Raw genomic sequence first — 22,979 nt, 5'->3', positions numbered from 1 at the left:
TACTCAGACCATTCAGTGCTTGTTCATCATCAAGAATCTAAAGTGATTGTGTTGGTCATTGTCTCTGGTAATGACTTGTCTGGAATTGAATAGGTTAAGTCTTACTTTGAGCAGCACTTCTAGATGAAAGATTGGGGGTTCTTAGATATTTTCTTGGTATTAAGGTCGTTCACTGCAAGAAAGGAATTAGTTTGTCTCAGAGGAAGTATGTTCTTTTCCTTTTGCGTGAGATGGGGATGTTCGGCTGTAAGCTTGTAGATACTCCCATGGACCCTCTTGTAGATCTTGGAGCTTTTGATGACGTTTCCAGAAGAAGATGCCATTCGTTTGATGCAAAATGAAAAAGAGTATCGAAAATTCGAGTGGGTGAAGCTGCAGCAACTACTTTCAAAATAACAGAAAGACTAGCAAATACTTGACTGAGCAAATTACACTACTTCAGTTTAGTGCTGAAGCTGAGTATAAAGCTTTGGCTCATTCTGCAGCTGAATTGATATGGCTTTAATCCTTTATTCAAGAGTTTAATTTTCTAGTTAGTAAGCCTATGGAAATGTTCTATGATAATCAAACTACTTTTATATTGCTAGTAATACAGTTTTTCATGAGAGGACCAAACATATTGAAGTGGATTGTCATTTTCTTCATGATGCAGTGATGAAAAAAATTTATTTCTATTCCGTTTGTTAGTTTTTTGGTAATCAACTTGGAGACTTGTTTACCAAGGCCTTGTTTTGAAGTTTATTCCTCCAAGGGTGTTCCAAGCTGGGGCATGGGCGATGTTTATGCTCTAGCTTGAGGGGGAGTGTTTGGAGGTTATAGTGTCAGCAGGGGTGTTTTGAACTTTTCTGTTATGATTCTGTCCTTATATGTAAGTTACACTTAAGTTATAGACATGCTATAGACTTGTCATAGACCTATCAATGTAACTTCTCTCCCTATCCACTTTTTGAGGTATTCTGTTTTCTCTGAAACCGTGGGATGGTTTCTCTTTGCTTTCTGTTCTTCTTTCTATATCCTCTTCAATCTTCACCTTCTCTCGTCTCCCTTTCTTCATGAATAGGTATTGATATCAAGTTCTAATACTGTCACTACATAGTATAGGATGCTGATTTGAATGCACTACCTCATTGTCAGTGCTCATATGATGCTCATGGTGGTGACACCTTATAAACAGGCCACTTTATTGAAGAAGCACCTACAAAAAATCTGCTTCTTAAAGGGGATTACATCATTACTATGTGCACATTCTTATTTTATAAGAGTTTCACATTCCTAAAAGGAGCATGTGTTTATAGGCGTCCATGCCCTGATGATTGTGGGATTACCACATCACCAACTTAGATTCAAGAGAAACTTATTCATAGGTCCTTAAATTTTTAGTGTCATAAAACAACTCTGCTCTATGATCAAGGCTGCCATTTTGTTTGGCTTACCGTTTGCCTTCAGTGAATTGATGGGGGAATAGTTACCTATAATCATATACACTTACTAATATCTATTTTCTGCATCTAATTCTTATTTTTTTGGTTCTTTTCAGGAAGTCTAGGACAAGAGCGGAGGTAACTTTCTGCTTCATTGCCTGTCCTTTTATTTTCTGAGATACTTTCTGGTGCCTTACTGTTATATGGCAAATCTATTTGGATTCAAGGTTGTGTATCCTTAACTTGGAAATGAGTCAGGTTTTCAAGTTAGGGAAGCTCCTGATCAAGAGTTTGAAAAACTATTAATTTTCTCAATGACTCAATCCTGCCTTTATCATTTAGAACATTGATACTGTGACAAAACCTGATCTTAACAACCACTGCCTGTGAAGAAGAAGAGAAAAGAACTGAGAGAAAGAGACACTATAAGATTCAGAATCCCCTTATCGTGTTTTAAACTTTTAGGCCAATAACTTGTATAGTTATATTGACCTTTAACCAAAGAGTCCTACTTAGAACCAATTACAAATAAAACCAAAGACAAGACTAATAAGACTCTGCTAGACTAAATACAGTCAAACTTTACTAAACTAATATCGACATAACAAAGGAAATAGACTCCCCCTCATGGTACAATATTTAACACTCCCCCTTAAGGTGGAGTATATAGATATCCTAGACTCCTGGTTGGAAGTTGGAACAACAAAGATAGACATAAGTACATAACCAACAGAAGCCAACTTGAACAAATAAATATATGTAAAAGCCAGTAGTGGTCAGCACCACCATCTGCCAGTCGCAACACAATCATAACCATATCAGCCATCAGCATTACAGTAGAGAAAATTTTTGTGTCGAATAAATTGAAACAACAAGAAGCAAACAATACGCTTCAGATAAGCAGGCAGAGAATACCAACCGCAACCCAAAATATCATATAAGCAACAATAACATCATAAACGCCTCTCAAGGAAGGCAAGTAGTAATCTTCACTAAGAAGACGGATAAAAGTGAAGCATAGGTCGTTGTGAATTACTGGTAAAGTGCAGCATAGGTCGTTGCGAACCACTGGAAAAAGTGCAGCATAGGTCGTTGCGAACCACTGATAAAAGTGCAGCATAGCGTTGCGAACCACTGATAAAAGTGCAGCATAGATTGCTACGAACCACTGGTAAAAGTGCAACATTGGTTGCTGTGAACCACATAACACAACATAAGATTGCTGGCAACCACATATAAGAATCTTGTTGCTGAAATCCACAAGTAACCATCTTATCCGAAAATATGTTGATGATGACTAGAGCAGATGACACGAACAAACAATAGTAATGCTCTTCAAAAATTAGATGATAACTCCAATCTCCTCCTCACGTGTAGCACACTACACTTGGACAAATAATGCAGGGGCAAATATCAAAGGATAATCCATCTTCATATGGTCATATGGTGGTAATAAACGGCATCACGAAAGATGAGCAACACATAATCCCATAATCAAGAGCAGCAGCAATAGATCAGATCAAAGTAGACAAAGAACTCCAACTGCAAGACAAATTTCATAATAAAATCTGAAATCCCAGCCACAAGGAACCAAATCACAGAGCAGGGCAGAAACCCAGTTGTAGAAAGTAGAACCCAGTCTCCCAAATTCTGGTTAAATACTCTTAGCAGAGAATAACAATAATCCCCAAAATATTGAGTTGATCCAACAGCTGATTTGCAATATATGTAGCACGCTCACCCAATTAGCAGGTTACCAAGAAACTCAAGAAAAACTAATCTGATCTGGCAGTGATGCAGATACAAAGACTTACTTTAGAAAGAAGAAGATGAAGTCCAAGCTGTCCAAGTAGTGTTAGTGTTAGTAGTTAGCTATTTAGTTTCCATACTTAGTTTTATTTTGATGTAATAAGTTGAACCGGACCAAAACTGGTTGAACCAGTGGTTCAATTTAATAAGTCTTTTATTTAAGTGTCATGTGACCAACTTAAGTTAGTCACTTGACCTTTAGTGGTGATGTAATAGAGCGGGGAGGGGATTCTCACCTCTGAATTTTGAGAATTTCCTCTAGTTGCTCTGCAACCTTGTCTTCACAGCTGAAGAGTGTCTTGTGTCTGATCAAGGCTGATGGGATTGGTGTTTGATCCAATTGACACCTTGGTCCCATAACCCAATTACTACCCAGACCGTTCCAGCCATCGAAATAAGCCCACCTTTGGTTCGAATGCTCCTCTGCTTCATTGGAGAACTCGACCCAAGTTGCAGCCCAAGCGTCCCACTCAAACCCTAGAAAATTCCATCTCCATTAATTCCCCCAAAACCCTAAACATCACCCAGCTCTAACTGACCATCAAAACTGTCCCATATTGAGATCGAGTCACCCTCTCACCCACTGGGAAGCTCGATCCAACTTTTGTGGTGTTCCACCCATTCAAACCCTAGAAATCATCACTTTCCTCTTTTCAAAAACCCAAACCCTAACCCCAAAACCTGCTGCCGATTCTGATTACCCATCCTAGAGTTAAGTTTAATGAGACCTTCACTGGAAGACTCCCCTACATCAACTTGCCCTGACCCTACCATCAAACCCTAGATTTCATTAAACCCTAACCCTAATTTGACCAGAACACCTATTTTTGACCTACCCGAATTACTGTTCATAGCAGATCCTGGTTATTTGGCTTCTAGTTGGTCCTCTACCAATCTAGAACTACATTAGGCAGATCTTCTGACCTAGTGTAGTGATCAGGCTCTTTTCAGTGTGAAGAAGACTGGAAAAGAAAAGAATTCTTTTGAATGTTCGGTGTGTGGGTGTAGAAAGGGCAGGTCCTTGCTTCCGGAGAGCCGGGCAGACTAAAGGTCTCACCACCGATACCTTGCCAACGTAAGGACCACCAGGTTTTTTCAATCGTTGTAATATGAACTCCGAGGCACTGCGAGATGCGTCAAACAACTATGACTGCAAAAAATTGGTGGTAATCCGACGGCTGGATCTTCATATAAAGCACATGCACATAAATAGTTGGGGTAGCCAAGAGAACAAATGTAATGACAGAATTGTAAATAAACCGAGTGTGCAAGGGAGGAGTGGCAGAATTGTAATTAACCAAATATGAGTGGAGTCACTTGGTATATAAAAAGGGGTAACGACACCAATGGGATTCTTAATTAGTTGAGTAGGGATAAATTTGGAAGCAAAACAAAATATAAGACGAAATAGAATAAAGAATAAATGGGAGGGGTAGTAAATGGGGATTAAAAGCAATACAAGAGGTTGTCTTCAACCTCTCGCAAACACAACCAGCAGCACTTAGCTGGGTATCGATCAAGAGAACCTCCCAGCCAAAGCTCCGACTCACGGGAAATCTAAAGGGCAGGTGCGAAATCCTTCACTCATTCAACCCTCACTAGGTACAGATCCATGGATCAGGATCAATGCCAGCAAATTTCCTTGCAACCTAACCTGGTATTCAAGCAAGCAAGAACAACTAAGAAAATCTCACTGTATACTGGTTGTAATAAGTCCCAGACATCATAGAATGAAGAAATCTATACCAAGCAGGCGGAACCAGCAGATTTTTTGTGATTCAACAAGGGGACAAAAGCATTCAAATCATAGATGTGAAGTAGATTGACCGCCAAATGCAGCACAATCAGCCACAGTTTTGTAATCACAGATCCAGATTGAGCAAGTCTTCATGCGCAAGAAGAAAATCAGAACAGTAGAACTTCACAGGATATCCTTTTTTGTTTTCAACTCTTGATTAACTAGGGTTTCATATATATATATATATATATATATATATATATATATATATATATTCTTCTGATACCAAGGGAGGGAGAGAGAGACATTCTTAGAGCCACGATAGGATTCAAAATCCCCATATTGTGGCCTAGGCCAATAATTTCTAGTAACCTTTAACCATAGATTCCTACTCAGAATCAATTACAATTAAAACCAAAGACAAGACTAATAAGACTCTGCTAGACTAAATACAATCGAACACTACTAAACCAATTCCGACATAACAAAGGAAATAGACTCCCCTTCACGGTACAATATTTAACAGATACTATTAATACACGAGGTTTAAAATCTTTTTTTTGGTAAATAAATATATTATCGAACCCCAGGAGGGGACAGGGAAAAGAGAGCCAATATACACGAAGGAAAAGAAAAGAAAAAAAGAAAGGGGGGGGGGGGGACCAACCGAACCTACGCAGAGGTGGAAGGCCGCAAAAGGTGAAATCAAGACCCCAAGAAATCATATTATGCCTGTTCCTAGGGGTGTCCAAAAAATGTCTTTGACGGATGCAACTGAGCTTGGAGGACACATCGAATGAGATGGCTTTCCAAATCACATTATAAGATCTAGAGTTGGAAGTCCATCTCCTGAAGTTCCTTTCCAGCCAAATATGGTGGATAGCAGCGCCAAAAACAAGCTTCCCAATAGTGTTACAAATGGAGTTTTCAGGGAAAGTCTTGAGCAGCCAGAGCCATTCACGGTCGAAAACCAGGACCTTCTGCTACGAGGCTGGATCGAGGACAGGGTTTTTTTCCAGATGGAGGAGGTGAAAGGGCAGGCGAAGAAAAGGTGATGAAGAGATTCACGGCCGATCTAGCAAAGGTTACAAGAAGGGGGGGGCAGGGATATTACGGTGAATGAGGAAGGCTTGGGTAGGTAGGCAAAGTCTGAGGGCTCTCTAAATAGTGAGGCTATGGCGAGGGATATGGCCTTTGAACTAGACAAGGTTGTGCCAAGGGACAGAGGGGCTAGGGTCTTTGTTGAGGTTCCAGGCTGAAGAGGAGGTGAAGATACCATTGGGGAGGGAAGCCAAATAACCTTATCCGCACAAGGGGAGGGGGGGCTGTAGAGGGGGGAGGGTTGCCCAGATTTGAGAGATGATGGCAGGGTTGCAGGAGGGGTGGGGGGTCCAAGATCCAGAGGAGATGAGGGATGAGAGAGGGGCTGCCTTAGGGAGGCCAGAGGAGTAAATCGCTCTGGGGCCGAGGAGATTAAAGGGGACCTCCAAAGGGTGCCAAGGGTCAAGCCAGAGAGAAGTGGTGGTGCCATCAGCAATGGAAGAGGAAATCCCACGAAGGGCAAGGGGGCGAAGGGAGAGGATTGTACGCTAGATCCAAGAGGAATTAGCAGGAATAGAGACAGTCCAGATGGAGTCAGATTTAAGGAGATGGGAATGGACCCAGGAGACCCAGATGGATTCCTGGCGGGATGAAATTTTCCAGAGAAGCTTGAGAATGCCCGCCGTGTTAGAGTCCTGAATACGGCGGATGCCGAGACCTCCCTCAGATTTAGGGAGACAGATAGACTTCCAGCTGGCAGGGTGAAGGAATTTAGAAGTATCAGTCCCTTTTCATAGGAAAGCACAGAAGATACGTTCTATAGCCTTGATGGTGGTATTGGGGATACAAAAGATACCAGTCCAGTAGATGTAGGAAGCTTGGAGGACCGAGCGGATACATTCAAGTCTTTCAACATAGGATAGAAGCTTTCCTTTCCAAAGCTGGAGACGCTTACGAATGTTGTCAAGCATGGGAGTGCAGTGGTGGCTCGAAAGCCTAGCAGGAATAAGGGGAGGTCAAGGTAATTAACAGGAAGAGAACCGATGGAGAATCCAGTCAGATGACGGAGGGTCTCTTTATCAGAGTTCGAGATGCCAGAGAGAAAGATTTTGGATTTGAGTAGATTGATGCGGAGACCAGAGAGGGATTCAAAGAGATGGAGCAAGTCCATAATGGCAGAGATAGAGGAGTGGGAGGCCTTAGAGAAAATCATCAGGTCATCAGCAAAGGCCAGATGGGTGAGATTGATGTGCTTGCATTTGGGAATAGGGGAGATAATGTGGAGATCAGTTTTTGATTGAAGGCTCCTAGAAAGGACTTCCAGGGCTAGGGAGAAGAGAAAAGGGGAGAGGGGACAGCCTTGGCGAATGCCAACTTTGGAGTGGAAGAAACCGGCGGGGGAGCCATTGACAAGGACAGAGAAAGAGGGGGTCCAGTGAACAAAGATAGGGGGAAAGCCCATTAAGGAAAGCACATCATAAATGAAGTCCCAGCGAAGGGAGTCAAAAGCTTTGTGGAGATCGATTTTTAAGAGGGCCGCCGGGGAGTGCGATTTGCGGTCAAAACCTCTTATGATTTCAGAGCAGAGAATGATGTTGTCTGCAATGCTACAGCCGGAGATGAAGGCCGATTGGTTGAGACTAACGAGGGAGGGGATGACCGCCTTGATCCGATTGGCAAGGATCTTGGCAATGGACTTGTAGATGAGATTACAGAGGGAAATGGGTCTAAAATCAGACAAAGAAGTAGCCCCTTCCTTTTTAGGGATGAGGCAGATGAAAGTCTGATTGATCTGAGCAAGCTGACTGGGCTTGAAAAAGAAGTTGCGAATGGCTTTGAAGACCTCGCCTTTGATAGAGTCCCAGCAGCTAAGGAAGAACCCCATACTGAAGCCATCAGGGCCAGGGGCTTTGTTGGCTTTATGGGAGAGGATAGCCTTGGAGATTTCCTCATCAGAGGGGATGGCAATAAGGGAATCAACTAAGAGAGGAGGAATGAACTTATCAATGAGATCAGAGGGGATAGGGGAGGGGGGGAGGGAGGGGTTGAAGAGAGAGGAGAAGAAGGAGGAGGTTGCCGATTTGATATCAGTCGGAGAGGAGAGAGAGGTCCCATCAAGAGCGTGAAGTAAGGTGATGGAGTTGGAATTCTGCCTGGCTTTGATGGAGCGATGGAAGTAGGCAGAATTCGAATCTCCTAGCTCAAACCACTTGGTGCGAGATTTCTGGCGCAAGAAGCTCTCCTCTTGGAGAGAGAGAGAGAGGATAACTCTTCGGAGAGTCTCTTCTCATCGGTGGCGAATGCAGGGTCGAGGGGGTCAGACTGGAGCTTGAATTGGATAAGGGAGAGGTTCGACCGGCAAGAAGATAGCCTGGAGGGGAGATTGCCAAAAGTGGAAAGATTCCAACTTCGAAGGGAAGATTTGGTGTTGCGAAGCTTTCTAGCCAGGGCAACAAGAGGGAGAGAAGGGGAAGAGACTGGGATGCACCAAGCTTTCTTAATGGTGGGGAGATATAGGGAGTGGGAGGTCCATATGTTGAAGAATTTGAATGGTTTGGGGCCAAAAGAGGAATATGGTTGAAGGAGGATATGGCAAGGGCAGTGATCAGAGAGGCCTTGGAGGAGAAAAGAGGCATGAGAATGGGGAAGGGAGGAGAGCCACGCTTTGTTGATGAGAAATCTATCAAGCTTGCAAGCAATATGTTCCGGGCCCACTCGACAATTGTGCCAAGTGAGGGGGGAGCCCGGACAATGGAGGTTGTCAAGGCCGAGATCCTCGATGCAGTCATTGAAGGGGTTGACAGCCGAGAGATCAATGGGCCTGCCACCTAATTTCTCGAGTTGGGAACGAACAACATTGAAGTCCCACCGACTCCCCAAGGGAGGGAGTCCATACCAGATTTAAGGAGGGAGAGGTCAGCCCAAAGGGACAATTGGTCGGTGGCCTGGTTACAAGCATAAACCACGGAAACAAAGAAGGGGGAGGGAGAGTTGTGGAAGGAGAAGCAGAGATGGAGGAATTGGGAGGAAGAGTGAGATATAGAGATGTGGAGTTTTGAGGGATCCCAGAGGATCCAGAACCGGCCTGAAGGGGAGTGGTTATAATTGGAAAGGAAGGACCAGGAGGGGGCTATGGATGCAGCAATGTGGGTCGCATGTTCCTGAAGAACCCGAGTCTCAAGGAGAGCACAAAAGGAGGATTGAGAGGATTTAAAGAAAGATCTAAGTTTATGATGCTTGGCCAAGGAATTTAGGCCACGGACATTCCAGATGAATCCAGCCAACATGGGAACTAAGGAGATGGGGGCAACAAAGTCCTAGGAGGGGTGCTCTTGTATCGCCGACAGGCATAAGCGATAGCCGGGCTGCTAACAAAGGGGCGATGAGAGGGGAGGGGCAAAGCCACACCGGGAAGGAAGGGATGAAATTTAGTGGATAAGGAGAGCTGGCCAGGGGAGGGGGGAGGGGGTCAAGGAGGGGACCAGGGGGGTAAGGGAAGGGATGAGAGGTTCAGAAGTGGATTAGGAAAGGGTAGTAGAGATGGTGAAGGGGGGAGGGTAGGTTGGTGGAACGGGATTGGGATAAGATTTTTGGTATAGATGGGCTAGGGGTTGGATAATGGGGAGGTTATAAGTGAGAAAGGATTTGGGTTGGGTGTTAGGACGAAGATGGGCTGAGGTAGTGGGCTCAGAGAGAGAGGGGGAGGGGAGGGGAGGGAGTGGGAGGGGGGGAGAGGGAGGTGATGGGCCATGGAGGGGTAACGAAGGAACTAGGGAGGGCCCAGAAGGGTGTGAATGAAAGGGGTTTGTTAGAGTTGTTAGAATATCTTGTATATGGGTAGTTCTGTCATTGTCTAGGTATAAGACATGACTAAGTTGTATTTTTACTTTATTGTCTTATTTCTCCTTACCTCCCTAGGGAGGCTTTTGTAATTTGGAAGACTTAATGAATGAAGCTAATATGTGTGTTGAGAATCACTCTCAACACACACAATCGATTCTCCCATTCTCTTCTCTTCTTCTCATCTCTTCTCTCCTTCTTCTTCTTCTTGCTGTAAACTCTTCTCTTACCAGATTCGATCTACCTTTGAGTTTCAACTTGGTATCAGAGCCAACATCTCTGGTTTGAGAGTCGGCTGAGCTCAGTCCTCATCTTCTCCTCTCTTTGGAACCCTATAAATGTAAAGGGGGTTCCATTGGAGGCTGTATATGTGAAACCTATACTCCTTACAGTCTTGGGAGTGGTATTCCCTAAGTTGGAGAGAGTTTCGAGCTGGAAGGTGACTTGAAGCAATGGAGGAAGATCGGCAAGTTACCGCCCGCTTGTGAAGCTTCTTCTTGGTTCTCCTTCTCTTCTCCACATCTTGGCATGAGACCTATTGGAGTTGCATCGCCTAGGGGTGTTGTTTCAGACCCCAAGCTCTTGTTTGTTGAAAAAGAAATGCTGCCTTCTGCTAGATGTTTTTGAAGACTTGAAACCAGGCTCTTTTTCCGCCAGACCTAGGAGTGTCTCGTTTCGATTCTGCCTTTGGCAGCTTGGATGACCTTGGAACTTGTCCCATTTGTGTCGCGTGGGAGTGCTTTTTGAAGCCCTAAGAGCCTGCTCTTGAAGGTGGAGGGTCGAGGACTGCTCTTTTTTTTCTCTTGCTACAGGTATCGGTGCTCTGTTTTTTGTCTTCTCCGAGGTCTGCTGTATTGGATGGCTGAATGTGATAGTATTACATCTTGATACACTTATTGGGTGTTATGGACTAAAGGTTCTTGGCTACTAGCGAGAATTTGGTTTGAGTTATACAAGTTTTGCTCTTCATATGCTTCTTGTTTTTTAGGCTTGGCCTCACCTTGTGGTTTGGTTGATTTGGGACCATATTTTGTATTGAGTCTGTCTCCTTGTTTTGGGTTGAGTATACTCCCCACTTGCGCAAACAATTTATATTGATTGTTGAAGTATTTGCCTATTATGTCCACTTATGCGACAAGATTCCGAGGTCGATGGACCATTACAGCCGGCAGCCCAGTGGTGGTTTCCCAACCATGGCTTCCTTTGATAACCGCAACACCCGGATCTCGGTTGTGAAGTTGGACAATACCAACTATTTGGATTGGTCCGTTCCGTGAAGTTGTCTCTACGTAGTAGGGGAAGTTGGGGTACATTTGGTCTATCACGCTCCGCTACTACTGATGCGAGGCTATCTCAAGTGGGAGACCGAACACTCCACCGTATGACTTGGCTGATCTTTTCCATGAAACCGAGATAGGTCGGAGATTTATGAGTAAGGAGACTGCTAAAGATATTTGGGATGGTGTATCCAGAATTTTTGATAGAGTTGGAGATTCCACGAAAGTGTATCAAATTCTCCAAAAATCATTAATATGAAACAAGGTGATAGGAGTATATCCGAGTACTACAACTCATGTTATTAGCTTGTGGGAGGAGTATGATCATTATACCAATCTCCAGTTGTCCAATGCCGAGGATCAGGCAAAAAGTCTACAGGAGCCAAGAAAAGGAAAGGATCCTTATTTTGCTTGGTGGTCTTAACTTTGAATATGAGCCCCTTCGCCAGCAAATCTTAGCGAGGTCTCCATTTCCATCTCTGGATGATGTGTGCAGTTATTTGCAAAGTGAGGAAACCCGGAGGACCACTATGGATATTGCACCATCAATAGAGAGTCGCTCTTGTTTCGGTTCCCAAAAAGACCGGAAAAGTGGGGAAAGGCCGTGAGAGGTACAAATGTGACCATTGTGGCAAGCTTGGACATACCAAGGACCGGTCTTGGGATCTTCATGGGCAGCCCCCGGTATGCGTGGTAGTTCATCTCATGCCCGTGGAGGCAAGCGAGGGGAGCTAAGGCTCATTCTGCGACATCGAGTCCGAGCCACCTGGACCGCACTGCTCCCGATTCCCTCTCACAGGATGATATTGCAGCCCTACGTCGGTTGATGTCTCACCTTGGAGGGTCGCCATCGGTTCTAGCTCCGGAGGGTTGACTACTTCGCCTCGCTCTGCAGTCTCATCTGCTACCCCTACCGCATCCACTTGGATCATTGACTGCGGAGCTTCGATCACATGACCGGTATGTCCCAGTTCTATGATTCCTATTCCATTTGTTCGGCCGGACAAGGTAAGGGTTCTTGATGGTTCCCTTTCCTCTGTCTCTGGTAAGGGTAATGTGCGGGTTACTCCTTCTATTTCCTCGAGTCTGTCCTTCATGTTCCCGACTTTGCTACTAACCTATTATCAGTGAGTCACCTAATCAAATCCTTACATTGTTGTGTCACTTTCTTTCCTTCTTATTGTGTCTTTCAGATTTGGAGACAAAGAGGGTTATTGCGTGGGGCCGAAAGGAGGACTCTATCTTCTTGAGCCACGATGCACCGCTCATCTATCGCCGCAGCTTATGTTTGTGGTCGGCATGACCGAGTGCTTTGAGTCCATTATGCTTTGGCATCAACGTTTAGGTCATCCCTCTTTTGTTGTTATGAGGAGACACTTACCCCACTTGTTTACTTCCTTTCCTGCATCTTATGTTTTTCAAGTGTGAATCTTGTATTTTTGCTAAACATTGTCGCACATCTTATCCTTATCGTGGTAATAGATCTACTGCACCTTTTTCCCTTGTTCATACTGATGTTTGGGGGCCTTCTCCTACTACTTCCTTATCTGGTTTTCGTTATTTTGTTTCATTTGTGGATGACTATTCTCGGTCTACTTGGACTGTTTTGTTAAAACAAAAGAGTGATGTTTGTGATGCTTTTAAGGAGTTTTATCACTTTATCGAACTCGATTTGGTACTACATCAAAATTGTTAGATCGATAAGGGGGTGAGTACATGTATGGGGCTCCAACAATTCTTTTACGATAAGGGCATCATCCATCAATCGGCTTGTGTTGACACCCCACAAAGAAAATGGGGTGGTGAACGCAAAAACGCCATTTGCTGGAAATCACTAGGGGTCTTCTCTTTGGTATGCACGTGCCAAGACCTTCCGTCCGATGCCCTTCTTACCGCTGCCTTTCTTATTAACCGGATGCCAAGTCCACTCCGCTCCAAATCCCCTCGCTCTTCTTTCTCCTCAATCCTCGTTTTTCCTTGTCTCCACGCGTCTTTGGTTGTGTTTGTTATGTACATGTCAACAAATCAGCCCGCACCAAGCTTGATCCCAAAGCTCTCAAGTGCATCTTCTTAGGCTACTCTGATTCCACTAAAGGGTATAAGGGCTACCATCCTTCTTCCCGAAGGCGATTTCTCTCCAAAGATGTCACCTTCTTTGAGTCTATTCCTTTTTTTTCTTCTTCCCCTCGCCATTCTGTTCAGGGGGAGAGTATTAGCAGTGAACAGAATGCGGATGTCATTCCCTTCCTATCTCCTTTACCTACCTCCACTTCCCCATTTCTATTTGATATTGGAAAGTACAAAGAAGTGGATGTTGTGGATGATGCTGATGTTGATGGTATTGGTGATGGTGATGCTAGCGAGACAAAAGGAATACAAGGGGATAAGATTTAAAGGAGATGGTGTATTCACAAGAGTGAATGCTTGTTGAAGGAAAAAGGGAAGCAACCATGGTACAAGCGACCACTGCCAAAACCCCTCTTTGGATCCACATCCTCGAGCCTCATCCTCTTGATCAGGTAATTCCTCCGTCAATTAGATCTTCCCATTGCTATTAGAAAGGGAAGAGAACCTACTAATCCCATAGCCAGATTTGTTTCCTATAACTCCATTTCTCCTACAGTGTTGCTTTTTCCACTGCTCTTGAGTCTTCTTCTATTCCCAAAAATGTCACAGAGGCCTTATCCAATCCAAAATGGATGCAAGCAATGACTGAGGAAATGGTGGCTCTAGAGAAGAACAATACTTGGACACTTGTTGATCTTCCCAAGGAGAACTCGATTGGATGTAGATGGGTTTATACAATTAAGTATAGATCCGATGGTACAGTGGAAAGGTACAAAGCTCGGCTGGTTGCTAAAGGGTATAGTCAGGTGTATGGCATTGACTACCAGGAGACTTTTGCCCCTGTAGCCAAGCATAACTCCATCGGTTCTTCTTTCAAGAGCAGCCAATAAAAATTGGCCTATGTACCAATTAGATGTGTAGAATGCATTTCTTCATGGAGATTTAGCGGTTGTGTACATGCAGCCTCCACCTGGTTTTAAGTGTCCCTCAGCTGAAGGGAAAGTGTGTTTGTTGAAGAAAGCTCTTTATGGCCTAAAGCAGTCTCCTAAGGCCTGGTTTGAGAGATTTAGACAAGCCATTCGAAGAATGGGTATTCCCAGAGTCAAGCTGACCACACCTTGTTTATCGGGAGAGGTAATGGACGCATTACTCTCATTGTCTATGTTGATGACATTGTGGATTGGGAATGATGTTGCTTGAGATAGATAGATTGAAGTCTTATCTCGCTAACAGTTTGAGATCAAAGACCTTGGAATCTTAAAATACTTCTTGGGTATTGAGGTATCTAGATCAAGGAAAGGGATCAACATTTGCCAAAGGAAATTTGTCTTGGATCTTCTGAAAGAGACAGGGATGATGGGGTGCAAACCAGCTACTTCCCCCATTGATCCGAATCATAAACTTGGTGATGAATGTGGTTCTCCTCTTATAGATGCAAGCAAGTACCAGAGGTTAGTTGGGAAACTAATCTATCTCTCCCTAACTCGACCGGACATCTCTTATGCGGTTGGAGTGGTGAGTCAGTTCATGCATGCTCCGGGGTGGACATCGGATGCGAGATATCGCATCATCAAATACTTGAAATCCTGTCCAGGAAAGGGCCTTTTATTTGCCAGCATGACCATTTACGATTGAAGGCTACAAGATGCTGATTGGGCTGGTTCGATCTTTGACAGAGATCTACTTCAGGTATTGTACCTTCTTGGGTGGTAATCTAGTTACCTGGAGGAGCAAGAAACAACCATTGTTGCTCGATCTAATCTTGAGGCGAGTTTAGGGCCATAGCCCATGGGTATGTGAGCTTATATGGCTAAAACGACTTCTTCACGATTTGAGCTTTGAAACTGAAGGGCCAATGAGACTTTATTGTGACAACAAAGCTGCCATAAGCATTGCCCATAATCCGGTTCAACATGATCGAACCAAGCATATTGAGGTCGATCGTCACTTCATCAAAGAGAAGTTGGATTCAGGTGCATTTGTACTCCCTTTGTGAAAACAAGATCAAGTAGCGTATATCTTCACCAAGGGTCTCTCTTCTAGTCTATTTAGTACTCTATTGTGCAAGCTGGGAATGTATGACATTTATTCTCCAGCTTGAGGGGGAGTGTTAGAGTTGCTAGAATATCATGTATATGGGTAGTTCTGTCATTGTCTAGTTATAAGACATGACTAAGTTGTATTTTTACTTTATTGTCTTATTTCTCCTTACCTCCCTAGGGAGGCTTGTGTAATTTGGAAGACTTAATGAATGAAGCTAATATGTGTGTTGAGAATCACTCTCAACACACACAATCGATTCTTCCATTCTCTTCTCTTCTTCTCATCTCTTCTCTCCTTCTTCTTCTTCTTCTTGCTGTAAACTCTTCTCTTACCAGATTCGATCTACCTTTGAGTTTCAACTGTTTGGATCACGTGTGGGAGGCCACGTGGGGGGAGGGGGGTAGGTAGAAGGGGGGGTAAAGAGGGAAAAGGTGAAAGAACAGGGAATTGGGGGTATAAACCGACAAAGGGGGAGGGGGATCGAACATTAGCGCAGAGTCCGAGAGATTAACACGCAAATGGCAAGGGGCTCTCACGCTTTCCAGGGCTCTCACAGGGGCAGCGATTGGGGAGGTTGCAGACAACCTGCACAGTTCCAAATCAGGCGAAGTTGGAGAATCGATGGTGATTCCAAGCCTAAAGCACCCTTCTTTGCTTATTTGCAGGGACGACAACAACGACTGGTCTAAGATAGCAGGCAGCATTGTACGAGCATCGACAGGTTGATTAGACAGGCCAGAGCTTTGACCAATGGTGAGGCCAAGGTCAGACGACTGGGGGTAAGGTGAGGTAGTGTACAGAGCTTCAGAGGCAGCAGAGATCTTGAGAGCAGATGACGAGGGCTCCACCGCAGGCGGCGGAGGCCTGGCGGCGGAACGATCTGAACGGCGACGACAACGATGATGTTGATGGTTGTAGTGAAGGCGGTGGTGACCGAGGCGGTGGCTGCGGGAGGGCGAGATCTTCCACGTCTCGGTGACCCTGGGGGGCCAATAGTGTGCGAAGAAGAGATTCCGCAGCAGGAACTTGATCAACCGGGGGAACAGCAGTAGTGACTAGAGTCTGCGACAAAGGCAAAGTCGAAGGGGACGTCGGAGTTTTATTCGGAGAAGATTCCTGAGAGATCCCAAACGCCGCAAGGGATAAAGGGACAGCGGTAGCACACTCAGTTGTAAGTGTCCAAAAATTTTGCGATGGCTGCAACGAGGAGGCAACCAGTAAAAACTTGACAGGTTGGACAAAGCTGAAGCCATCGTCTTCCAGCACAGTGATGGATGAGGGAGGGGCAGAGTCGGCAGAGACATCCACGCATATCCTAGCATAGGAAAGGCGGTCCATCTTGAGAGTGCGAGCATCAGTGTGCAGCGGGTAACCGATGACCGAGCCTAGACGGCTGAGGCAGTCTTGAGACCAGTAGTGAAGAGGAAGGCCAGGGAGAGTGATCCACAAGGGAATAGTGCTGAGGTCGACCTTGTGGAGGAGGAGATGGGGGGTCCATTGGAGGAGGAAAATAGGTTTGGAGCCAACCATCCAGGGAGCGCCATCGAGGACACGTGCCTTAGTCTCATCTGAGAAGAATCGAAATACAAAGACCCCAGTGTCAAGGAGAAAGGTATCCAAAGAACCTGCAGATTTCCATTGTTTCGAGAAAGAGGCTTTGACTAGGTTGAAAGGTGGTCTGGGACCAAGGAAGTGACCTACCAGACAGGAACTCCATTTGGGGATTTCAGGGGAGAGGAGGGAGTCAGGACAGTGGGCAAAGGGAAGACAATTATCAGAAGAAGGTGCGACAAAATGGAGGGTAGAGCCGGCAGTGGAGGGGGAGGAAGAGGTATGCGGGAAGAGGGATGTCCAAGGTTTGGATCCAGTGGCAGTGGAGGAAGGGGGGGGGGGGAGCTTTGGAAGTGGCAGCTGAGGAGGTCACCGGAGTCAAGGGAGAAGGGTGGGAGTGAGGCAGAGAGGGGATTGCCGGAGGCAGGGGAGGAGGGGGAGCAGGTGGGGGGAGGGGGGGAATCATGTCAGAGCCTCATGATCTTTCCAAACCACGAAATTGTTCATTGACCCACTAAATTGAATCTCTTTGAAAGAAATTCTTCTATCCTCAATGAATTTGGGACATCCAAGGGTGAATCTGTTGACTGTTGCTTCAATGGTTGAGCATGTGAATAATAGGTTTTGTAGAATTGAAAGAAATTCTTCTGTCCTCAGAATTGAGGTTTAAAATCTTAACAAGACTAAAAAGTTCATTTGGAAAATTTTTGAAAGACTGAAAACACGTTACCTTGAGTTTAATTGGATTAATTGTTTTTCTGTCAGATTATGTCTCAGTTGGCCTTTCATCTAAAGCAAGTTTCTTTTATTGACTTTTATCTGTGACTAAATTTGCGTTGAGTGACTTGAGTCAGCTCTTGTGAGATTTGAGCTTGAATGAATGAATGATTTTTAGACTATGGTTTAACTTGAAGATTCTTTCTATTGCATGAGTTTTCCTAAATCTTTCGCTCCCTCTTTCCCCTTATGCAGGTCGGTTTGAATGCTCAACCTGGAATGATCAGAGCTTGGTTAGCAAATTCCAGTTATAGTACGATGGTATGGGCTTTAATGCATACTGTTTGTGGTCATAGAGCACAAAAACATCTGAGGTCATCCAAAGTTGTGGCGACATTGTTTTTGCTCTATTGCACATCCATAATGCTATATATTTAATGATGTCTCTTAAACTTTTGGTTACAAAGATGTGTGTTGGTATCATGCATTAATCTTTTGTTGATAATTAAAACTATTTTTTTTATGCTGAAGGAGTCAGCATAATTGAATTAATAATTTATAATTAATAATAAGATAAAAGGATGTACTGATGGTCAATGTCTAGGCATACTTAGATGGGGAAATACAAGATTAACTATATATTCCACCTTCGGCAGGGCCATCAGCAGAACGATAGACTACCCAAAGTTGACACTAGGACCCACCTATGGCAAAGCCATCAGCAGGAGCCCAAGGACAACACAACAAAGAGCAGTTTCCCAGACAATCAATACACAAATCTATGTCGCGGCCTTTCTTCCAAGTCCCAGAGGATGTCATCATGAACAAATCTTGGAGAAGAATCCCAAGAATTAAAAACCTGATGAAGAAATCTAAATTACAATGATTTGAAGGCTTTTCATGGTTAGGGAAGCACATTTCCATTTTAGCCAAGGTTTGAAATCACCCTTCTGGGGGGAACTTGGAACTTTGTTCTTTTATTCTAAAGGAATAAAGCACCAAACAAGGCCAATAATCAGAGTGATTTTTTATAAAATGAACAAAAAATCAAGAAAGACATGCCCTCAAAATATATAATAACTGAACCCCACAAATGCAGTGGGGAAACCAGATTTGAATAGCACTATCTTTTGGTAAGCTCTTATTGAAATATGACTGTTCCTTTCCTTCCATAACTCAGGTAAATAGTGGAAGGTAGCATCCTCCTCATGATCATTCTACTAGCTGCCTCATTAATATGTTCTTTTTGAGTCAATAGGAAGCATAAGAACTGAAAATGAACTCTTCTGCAGTAGTATCAACTATCAAAATGAAATGACCTATTTATTTGTTTGTCAGATGAAATGTTTGTAGAATTTGTTTCAGATATATATAAAAATTACTCATGGAGTTTCCTAGTTAGGAAGTAAATTGTAATTCATAATTATATTCCAGGTTCAGTATGACAATAAAGATACATGCCAGCAGTCAGGGAGTGATACTGGAGGTGTACGCAAGCATCAAATTGGGGAGAATGTCTCAAGGAAGGACAAAATAAACTTTCTTGTTAATACAGTTAAGTGTAAATTGTATTTGGAATCCATAATATTTTCGTCATTGTATTGTGAATCTCAATATTCTTGTATATTATATGATTTTCTTTTATTTTGAGGTTGCTGAAGGTTTTTAGCCTATATCTTTGTGCAGTTTCTGTTTTCAGAGTTAGTCTTTTCCAGAGTTAATTTTTCTGTATGTCTTCTTAATTGTCTTCCTTTATGAAATTCCAAAAATATTACAGCTTTCTGACCTCAAGGAATCTAAAGAAGCTGTTTATGGTGCACTTGATGCTTGGGTTGCATGGGAGCAGAATTTTCCTATAGCATCCTTGAAGCAGGCATTATTTGCTCTTGAGAAGGAGCAACAGTGGCATAGAGTTGTTCAGGTATGAAGTATTTTTCTTTTTTATGTTAAGTGATGTATTATGAACTAATGGGGTTGTGTGTGTGTTGGTTCTTTAAGTTAAGGGTAGTATTGTCATTATCTTTATTTATTATATTCTTAAGTTCTTAAGTCGGTTCTGGGGTGTGTGACATGGTACCAGAGCATTGATTTCAGTACCTGGGAGTCCTTGGTTCCTGTTTTAAGTGTGGTTTGGGTTTTCCCCTACCTTTTGGTGTACAGCTACCTATGCTGTTTTCTGTTTGTTAGAACCCTAATTTTTTGAATATGCAAGACTAGGGTTTCATCATTATTATTACTGAAGTTATTGGAGGGGGAATACTTTTTATCTGAAGACACCCCTATCTCGGCTAGGGTTTGCTGTTTTGTGTGCATATAGGGTTTTCTCTCCATACGCATAGAGGTTTGACTCTCTACTGGTTTTGTTTGATGGTGCTGGTTATTCCCCTCCTTTGGTAAGTCGCAAACATCATTGTGAATATTTTTTATGGTCTGATCATGTTCGTTTGATGTGGAATATCAGATTTTCCTTGATTTTGCTAGAACCCTAAAAGATAGGCACTTTTAGGGTGCTGAAATGCATTGGAACTAATGCGTATATGTTGGAGCTTCTGCCGGACATGAAATAAGTAATGTGTTTAATGTGGCTGACCTTACCATCTATCTTAGACGCCATTCAGACGAAGGAGACACAACACATGCTCTTTGGCTTCCCTAATTTGCCACTCCAACTGAAGATGTGATCGAAGAAGTGCTTGATGAAAAGTTCACCATGATGAGGGGTGGTAATGGATATTACTCTTTCCTAGTCAAGTGGAAAGGTCGACCAGTCAAGGACAGCACATGGATAAGTGCCAATGACTTCAAATGCCTTGACCCAAAGTTGTATGAACGCTACATGCCCTTCCTCCATTCGTTGGAGTCGAATGATTCTAAGAGAGGGGGGGGGGGGGAGCTGATGTAGACAAGCTGATGTTTGGCAAGCATTATGCTAGAAGTAAGCATAAGAAGAGGGCTGGTTCACTTAGCCAAGTGGTGGACTAACCCATTGGGCCATAGGGCCAACCAGCCCACTTGGGTTGGGAGTTTGTTGGGTCTCTCAAACCCAATATCGTGGGGGCATAATTGTCTCTGGTTTAAGTCTTTTAAAGTCTACATGCTGGGACAATGGAGCTGTTTAAAAAGGTGGGGACCACAAGCAAAGAGAGCCGTCACTTAAGTAATTTAAGAAGTGGGGTCCACAAGTAGCAAGATTCGGTTGGAAGACTTTGAAGACTTCTAGAAGACTTTATTTAGTTTCTAATTTTATGAATCCTAATTTCTATCTCAGTTTTTAATTTTAGAACATAGTCAATTAAGTTTTTAATTTCTTGTAACTTGAGGGGCAAGATATTACTCCCTATTTATATGTAAGGCTTTTAGAAGCCACCCCCATGATTTAATGATGATTGAGACTATTGCTTTTGTGCAAGAATTCTTGTCCTGGTGAGAGGATGAAGGGCTGGTGAGAGCCTAACTGAGAGAGCCGAAACCCCTATCCCTCTTTATCTTCTTCTTCTATCTTCGTCTTCACCCCTACTTGATCCTTTATTGTGAATGATACTGTGAGAGTCCAATTAGCTGCTGCTGATACACTCTTGAAGACTTGATTTGATCCACAAACAACTCCTAGTGCTGCTGCTGCTGCTGTGAACTTCATCCATTGAAGGATATCTGCCCCTACGATCCAGCTTTAGTTGAAAGTTAAAGAATGTAATAGAACAAGGAGAAAGATGAAAGTAGAAGCTTGGAGGTGAAGAAGAAGAAGAAGAAGAAAGAGGGATGATGGTGCAATATTGTGTGTTAGAGAAATATCTCTACCACACCTATAATACTTCACTAATAAGATGAAAGGAATTACATACAACTACCTAGGGAGGTAAAAGGTAAAAAAGAGAAATTACAATATAAAACAATTAGACAATGAACTAGTTCTTAAAGTGCCCTTATTACATAAACTCTAACACTCCCCCCCTCAAGTTAGAGAATAAATGTCATGCATTCCTAGCTTGCATAATAGGGTACCGGACTGGTGAGAAGTGAGGCCTTTGGTGAAGATGTCCGCCGATTGATCACCATTCTTCACGAAAGGAGTGCAAATGCAGCCAAATTCTATATTCTCCTTAATGAAGTGTCGGTTCCCTTTGATGTGCTTTGTTCTGTCATGTTGCACTGGATTGTGAGCAATGCTTATAGCTACCTTGTTATCACAATAGAGCCACATAGGTCCTTTAGTATTGAACCCCAATTCCTGGACCAATCGTCTCAACCATATGAGTTTACAAACTCCATGAGCCATAGCCCTAAATTCCCTCTGCACTTGATCTAGCTACAATAGGCTATTTTTTGCTTCTCCATGTGACCAATTACCACCTACAAATGTGCAATAACCAGATGTAGACCTTCTATTTGAAATGGATCCAGCCCAATCGGCATCTGTGAAACCTTCTACTCTCAAGTGATTGTGCCTGACATACAATAATAGTCCTTTATTTGGAGAGGACTTCAAGTATCTGAGAATGCGGTATACAACATCCAAGTGCCCACTCTTAGGAGCATGCATAAATTGGCGTCCCACTCCCACTGCATAAGAAAAATCCGGGCGAGTCATAGACAAATAGATGAGCTTCCCCACTAGCCTCTGGTATTTCCTTGCATCAACAAGAGAGGGACCACAGTCTTCTCCTAGCTTGTGGTTCTACTCAATAGGAGAACTTGCTGGTTTACAGCCCAACATCCCTGTTTCTTTCAACAAATTGAGAACAAACTTCCTTTGACTTAAGTTGATTCCCTTCTTGGACCTTGATACTTCAATTCCCAATAAATACTTCAGGAGTTCCAGATCCTTGATTTCAAACTGTTGGGCTAGATAGGTCTTCAACTTAGCTGTCTCAGCTCCATCATCTCTAGTCACAATAATGTCATCAATATAGACAATTAGGGCTATAATGGTGACATTACTGTGCCTAGTAAATAGTGTGTGATCAGCTTGACTCTGGTAATACCCATTCTTTAGAATAGCCTACTTGAACCACTCAAACCATACCTTAGGGGATTGTTGGAGACCATATAATGCCTTCTTGAGAGAACACACTTTCCCTTTAGCTGAAGGACGCTTGAAGGTGGGAGGAGTTTGCATGTACACTTCCTCTTCCTAAGTCACTATGGAGGAAGGCATTCTTCACATCTAACTGATATAGTGGCCAATTTCTATTGGCTACCAATGATAAGAGAACCCTTATAGAATTGTGCTTAGCCACATGAGCAAATGTCTCCTGATAGTCAATCCCATACACTTGATTGTACCCTTTGGCCACCAACCTTGCGTTGTACCTCTCAATCGTACCATCCGACCGATACTTGATTGTGTAGACCCACTTGCATCCAACTGGAACTCTTCCCCTGGGGAGATCTACTAAATTCCAAGTACTATTTTTCTCAAGAGTCATCATTTCCTCAGACATGGCTTGCTTCCATTTTTTGTCAGACATAGCCTCA

The 22,979-nt window shown here is 43.5% G+C and overlaps 1 protein-coding gene across 1 annotated transcript in view; it reads left to right on the top strand.

The window, feature by feature from the left end:
* The window catches only part of LOC122652744 (pentatricopeptide repeat-containing protein At4g18975, chloroplastic), a 46,779-nt gene that overhangs the window by 2,358 nt on the left and 21,442 nt on the right, over positions 1-22,979 (top strand). The window contains exons 2-5 of the mRNA XM_043846570.1: positions 1,538-1,559; positions 17,760-17,825; positions 18,939-19,058; positions 19,282-19,425. Coding sequence (XP_043702505.1) covers positions 1,538-1,559; positions 17,760-17,825; positions 18,939-19,058; positions 19,282-19,425 — 352 coding nt within the window. The remainder of the gene's footprint in view (positions 1-1,537; positions 1,560-17,759; positions 17,826-18,938; positions 19,059-19,281; positions 19,426-22,979) is intronic.

Source organism: Telopea speciosissima, chromosome 2 (assembly GCF_018873765.1).
Source record: "Telopea speciosissima isolate NSW1024214 ecotype Mountain lineage chromosome 2, Tspe_v1, whole genome shotgun sequence".
Lineage (NCBI taxonomy): Eukaryota > Viridiplantae > Streptophyta > Magnoliopsida > Proteales > Proteaceae > Telopea > Telopea speciosissima.
Note: the sequence above shows the minus strand (reverse complement) of the source record. Positions and strands in the feature narration are given on the sequence as shown.